Here is a 6,000-nt window from a genome sequence, read left to right as displayed (position 1 = left end):
TCTTTTTGTTGTTTTTGTTTTTCAATTTTGCAGTTGTGGCTCTTGTTGAAAATTTGGGCTTGTTGTCCCGCTGGAAAGTGAACCTCACCCCAATCTCAACTCTTCTGCAGCTTCTATCAAGTTTTTTCCAGTATTTCCCTGAGTTAGCTCTGTCAGCTTCCAAAGGCAGAGATTATTGCAAGTCCTAAAAGTTGTAGATTATCTTGCAAAAGGACCAAAGTTTGTTATGTCGAGAAGTTAGAGCACAGAAATATTCATAGCAAAGTCTATAATGTTATAATTTATGCATGTAAAAACTTCAAGTGAGGGACAATCATGATTTAAGCATGACATTTAGTTTCATAATAGTAACGATTTAGAGGAATCCACAAATTCTGGATATGGATATTCCTAAATAATAAAAAAAAAACAAATAGTGAACTCCAATTGAAAGAGGTACATTTAATTAAATGGTGTACCGGTATTCCTTTATTGACTTTAAAACACACTACACTATATAATTCAGTGGTGTTGAAAAAAAAAAAACATCTGCGAAACAAGAAAAGTAAAGGAGGAGTGGCTGGAGTTAAGAGGAGTGTTCATGCAGGCAAGGATTCAGGGTGCGGTGATGTATAAAGCATCATTCGGAGCCATTTCTGTATCCCTGCAGCTCATAAAACACTCACCGTCACGTTCAAATCTTCTGCCATCTCAACCTGGGTGAGTAAAAAACCTTAGGGATTTTCTTTATCTGGCTTTTATTTTCAGTATTTACTTTAAATGTATTTCAAATAATATATCTGAAACTTAAAGCTTAGCAAACAAAAATATTTTTTTGGTTTGTTAAATTTAAATATTTTGGGGTTTTGTTATGTTTGTTTGTTTGCTTTAATTTAGAAATGGTCATGGTTCAGTCTAATCTTTATGGTTTGTGTCAGATCTTACTTTTCTGCACAATTTTGAACAAAACTAAAAATTAGTTTTGCAATGAAAAAACTGAGTTCCTACATCTTGTTTATGCTCTACAGGCTACATTTACTGTACTACACAGCCATTCAGAACAACATTTAATTTTTCTATATTACACAGATATACACAGATTTACATTCAAATAACAAACAACAAGCAGAAGAAATGGAAAAATCTGCACTGGTTTTGTGTCCTTTTCCTTCCCAATTCCCATCAGCTTACAAACCCTCTGATGGCAGAGTTTCCTCTGCTAACCATGCTCCAGGGAGGAGACACAATGCAACCACAGCTGGTTCAGCAAAACCTTTACAGACCTGCAATGGAACAAAAATCAAACAATAAAAACATCATCAAGCATCAATAATATGCAAGGTTCTTTATTTGTCAACATGTTCAGGTCAGGTTAGTCTGCAGAGATGGAGCTGTTACCATATCAACGACCCCATGTCACTCTGTTGTGTTAGAGACCAGCGTGACATAAGAGTGGAGGGGCCCAGGTGGAAACCCAGGGTGTATTTTTATCCAGCTCCATGGAAAAGCAAAAAGGAAAAACACAGTCAGTGAAAAACATAATGATACCAATCACCAGCTCAGCTCATGTGCATTTCATTTCATTATTTTACAGATTATATCGATGCTTGCCTTGCGGTCTCAAACTGTGGAGTGAGAGTAAAATAAGATTCCAACAAATGTATCACTGTTCAGTTACTCACACTCTGCACTATTTTTTTCTTCTATTTTTTACATTCTCTCTTTACTTTTATCAAAAACTAGCTGCCATCATGTCTGACGTCCAGAAGGCCATGGCCCTCCTCATCACCACCTTCACTAAATACGCCAGCATAGAGGGTGACAAGCACACCCTGAATAAGGAGGAGCTGAAGGAGCTTCTGCAGAATGAATTTGGAGACCTGCTGTGTGTAAGTGACCCCACGATCCACTGTTACACTGCCTTGTAAAAATGTCCATAACCTTTGAAATTTTCCATATTTCTTCACGTTACCATCACACGCTTCAGTGTATTGTACTTATTATGGAGCAGAAGATAAAAGACACATGGTTTTCACATTTTTTTATAGATAAAATAAGAAGGCATCCCAGATACACATAGCGGCTGCATCACATCTCCTTCCCAGCAGCTGTTAGTTTGTAAAAATCACTGCTCCCAACAAACTCAATGAAAGTTGACATAGATATTCTGTTGTTTTTATGCACATTATGTGGAAAAAAAGGGATGACTTCACCTTCTTGCAGGAGAAAGACCCTAAAGATACAGCCAGAGCTACAATAGCCTGGCTTAGATCAAAGCAAATTCACATTCATACTTATGTGAAATTTGAAAATGTTTTTTTTAAAGGCTTTTTGTTCAAAATCATTGAGCTCAAATCAATCATAATGAATGACAAAATACATTTTTGCATTTTTGATGCATCATATAAAAATAATATATGTATGCAGTTGATGCCTAACTAAGCCTAAAGTAAATTTTAATCTCAAAATGTCCAAAATATTTGAGGTTGTAGACGTGGCAACTATTGGTTACGAAGGAGATGAATGGAAATACATGGTCTAATTTTCCGATTTTAATTTAATCAAGTGTTATTTTTCTTCAACTTCACAACAATGCAATACTTTTTGACAGCATATTGTAGAAAATACTGCTGCAAGGCACTCTCTGTGTATGTCTGTTCTGACAAACTGGCTAACATTAGATTACTACAATAACGTTTGAATTCAGAAATAGAGAGACACTTTGTTTTTTGACCGCAGAAAGCCAATGACCAGTCAGCAGTCGACCGCATCTTCAAGGACCTGGATACAAACAAGAGCAACAGCGTGGACTTCAGTGAGTTTGTCAACCTGGTCAGCTGCCTCACTCAGATGTGCCATGAGCACTTCATTGGGAAACAGTAGGAACTCAAGCGCCCCCTTGCGGCTGCCTGAAAGATCCGCCATTTGAAAAAAAGACAACCCTGAATTCACATGATTTTGTCATGTAAAAATAAAGTCTTTTTTTCTCTGAAATAGTCTATGTGGTGATTTTGCATTTTGCATCATGAATCTGAGAACTGCAGCGGCATTGGTGCCACTGTGGTTTTTCTGCACGCGCTGTGAGAGGAAGCTGCATGCATGCAAGGGGAGAAATTTAGAGGTGATGCAGGTAAATTAAGTAAAAGTTACAGTTTAAATTATTTATAAGTTCAATAATAAGTTGTTTTGAAATAAGATAATAATGGAATACTTAATTTTGATTGCTTATTTATCAAAAATGTTTTTTTTAATGATTCATTTATCTTTAAAATCACTTTTGGCCCTCCATAGTCGTGCAGCCTGTACATTATTATTTTGTGACGTCAGCTCAATGAAATTGTTGCGTTGATTTAACATAAAAGGTTTTTAATGCAGCTTTATCGCACGTTTTCTTTACTGTCTGGAACTGCAGAAGAACAGCAACAAACTGATGACGCTTCCGGTTGGTCACGTTGTGTTGCTGTGACTCGTGACGTCACCGAGGGGCGTGGCCTCGCCAACAGAGTCGGTCTGTTTGGAGCTAACGTAACTGAAGGCACAGAGCTCAAGTGTTGTTTTGAATTTGCTGGAAATCACCGACTGCAAAAAAAAAAAAAAAAAAAAAAAAAAAAAAAAAGAGGGGAGGGGGATTTAAGAGCCCGCAAAAAGAAGAAGATGGCGGATGTCGGAGGCGATGAAATTCGGCCGGCTCACCCGACGGCGTCCCGCTTCAACGGTCCAGCCGTCGGTCCGTCCGCGGGCCAGAGCGCAGCAACGGTAACGTCTGGTCCTCGGGTAGTGCGGATCGTCAAGTCGGAGTCTGGCTACGGTTTCAATGTTCGCGGTCAGGTCAGCGAAGGAGGGCAGCTTCGCAGCATCAACGGGGAGCTGTACGCTCCTCTTCAGCACGTCAGCGCGGTTCTACCCGGAGGTGCAGCAGACCGAGCGGGGATAGCGAAGGGTGACAGGATCCTTGAAGTGTAAGTCAGCGTCAACCCGTCCAATAAAAGCTACTGTGGCTAGCTCATTAGCCCATTTAGATGCAGTTTGAAGTATGTGTGACATTACTGTCCTTTTGTACTTGTAGCCATATAACAAAACCGGTTAAATATACATATATATTTGGCATTTGAGTTAAGCATTTTGTGAAGTAGCTCCAATGACCTAGCTAGGGAGTTAAACTGAATGCTAACCAGCTTACATAAGTTGGACAACAGGCTGTGCATGTTGATTAGCTGGCGCTAACTAGCAAGCCTGGTAGCTTCTGTTTTTAGCTAAACCGCTTGTGCAATGGATGTTCCAGCGCCTTAGAAAGGGTTTGATTAAAATAACAACCATGTTGACTCAGTATTGACTTGCATGGTAGGAGGATTTGTGTTTGGTGGTAGTTTTGTTCCTCAACATGGTGGTTTTAGAGCTAGCTGGCTTTAGGGGAAGCCTTCAACATCAGAATTGTTTACATCTTCAGACAGATGATGTTTTACCTGTTACTTTCAGATCTCACTGTTTGGGATCAGGGTTAACTTCCTAAAAAGTTATTATAGTTTTATCTAAGAGTTTATTTCTGAGAGCAGACGCTGATGGATAATAAATCACTCAATGAGTTTGTTTTTGTTTTGATTTATCTTTTAATGTACATGGCAGGATAGTAATCAAACATTTATTTGCTGCTAAGCATCCTGCATGTTTCCATAAGTATTTTTCACTCTTCGACTTATGCAATGAGGACTTCTAAACTAAAATATAAATCAAAATCCTGGGGAATAAACCATTTTGAACCAAACTATGCTTCTTACCTCAAAAGCTGGATCTTTTTTATTCCTTTGATAACTTAAAATATTGTCTCTGATTGCCATGTAATGAACTGGCGATCTATCCTTGTAACTTCATGTTTACCTGTTGTCTGTCTCCAACAGTCATTGGGTCAGAGGCGGGGTACACCCTGGACAGGTCGCTAGTCCATCATAAGGAAACGGGGACACACACTCAAATCTAGAAATGATTTAAGTGTATTCAATTAACACTAACAGTCATATTTTTTTCACTTTGGGAGGAAACCAGAGTACCCAGAGAGAACCCAGACATTCACAGGGAGAACATGCAAATTCTGTGCAAAAAGACTCCAGGTTGGCATTTAAATCCAGGACCTTATTGTGTCAAGGCAACAGTTCTAACCACTGTGTGAACAAGCAGCTCCGTTTCAGTCATTCTAAACAAGGTTTTATCAAAAAAGGGACTGACTCTTTTCTGATTTTTTTTTTTTTTACAATAAGCTGTAGCATTTTTTTTAATATAGAAAAATAAAAATGCAAACAATAATTTGCACCATAAAGTATTACATGGAAAAATAACAAATACAAATCTTAGGGCTGGATGCAATGTTATTTGCAACGTTTTGATTAATTAAACCACAGAGAATTCTAGAAGATGTAGGCAGAGGACTGGCGTTAGCTGCTTAACCTCTTACAGTAACCCAAGCATGGTGGGTGGCATCAATTAACTAACTAACTCACTCGCTCGTTGGTTACCTAGCAACAACCAGTTGAGCAACTTGTGCATCAGTGGTTTCAGGTTTGGCTACCGTGCCTCATAGCTGCGTAAAAATAAACAACGGTGTGGAGTGATAACTGTTGAAAAAGAGCAAATGTCACACCACCAGTTTGGCAGTACTTCAAATCTTTAAAACAACAAACTAATCAATAATTATTGACATTGATCGATGGGGAAATACTTACAACGTGATATGTTTTTCAGCCGTTTTATCCAACCCTATTAACAATCATGAAACATGCTAATAAAATTCTTATCTAATTGCTTTTATGTAATACAAGAAACAGTATGTCCTACTGCTGCTATGTCCTACTGCAGTAAAACTTATTTCTACAGTTGAAATAAAAAAATTTGTTTTCAATAAGACATAAACTCTCAAATTATTTTGTGATTATTACACCTGACCTTAAGCAAATCTAGCCATATTTTGCTTTCTGTAAACATATAGCATCTGCATAACAAGCTGAACTATTGGTTTTCCTTTGCATGTGT

The 6,000-nt window shown here is 38.1% G+C and overlaps 2 protein-coding genes across 3 annotated transcripts in view; both read left to right on the top strand.

Moving 5' to 3' along the window:
• The first annotated feature begins 610 nt into the window (after positions 1 to 610).
• LOC129375095 (ictacalcin-like) lies at positions 611 to 2,973 on the top strand. Its single transcript, XM_055053926.1, has 3 exons — positions 611 to 699; positions 1,723 to 1,868; positions 2,719 to 2,973. The coding sequence occupies exons 2-3, from the start codon at positions 1,731 to 1,733 to the stop codon at positions 2,860 to 2,862; spliced, it is 282 nt and encodes a 93-aa protein (XP_054909901.1). The 5' UTR covers positions 611 to 699; positions 1,723 to 1,730; the 3' UTR covers positions 2,863 to 2,973.
• Positions 2,974 to 3,454: 481 nt separating this feature from the next.
• The window catches only part of snx27a (sorting nexin 27a), a 43,944-nt gene continuing 41,398 nt past the window's right edge, over positions 3,455 to 6,000 (top strand). For both annotated transcript variants that reach the window (XM_055053668.1, XM_055053667.1), the window contains exon 1: positions 3,455 to 3,938. In XM_055053668.1, the coding sequence (XP_054909643.1) occupies positions 3,634 to 3,938 (305 nt within the window). In that variant the 5' untranslated portion in view covers positions 3,455 to 3,633. The remainder of the gene's footprint in view (positions 3,939 to 6,000) is intronic.

This window comes from Poeciliopsis prolifica, unplaced genomic scaffold, assembly GCF_027474105.1.
Source record: "Poeciliopsis prolifica strain line A6 unplaced genomic scaffold, Auburn_PproV2 SCAFFOLD038, whole genome shotgun sequence".
NCBI lineage: Eukaryota > Metazoa > Chordata > Actinopteri > Cyprinodontiformes > Poeciliidae > Poeciliopsis > Poeciliopsis prolifica.
Note: the sequence above shows the minus strand (reverse complement) of the source record. Positions and strands in the feature narration are given on the sequence as shown.

Coding starts and splice junctions, on each gene's coding strand:
- LOC129375095 (XM_055053926.1), top strand. CDS start 1,731: ATGTCTGACGTCCAGAAGGCCATGGCCCTCCTCATCACCACCTTCACT. Junction 1,869..2,718: donor AATTTGGAGACCTGCTGTGT/GTAAGTGACCCC, acceptor TTTTGACCGCAG/AAAGCCAATGACCAGTCAGC.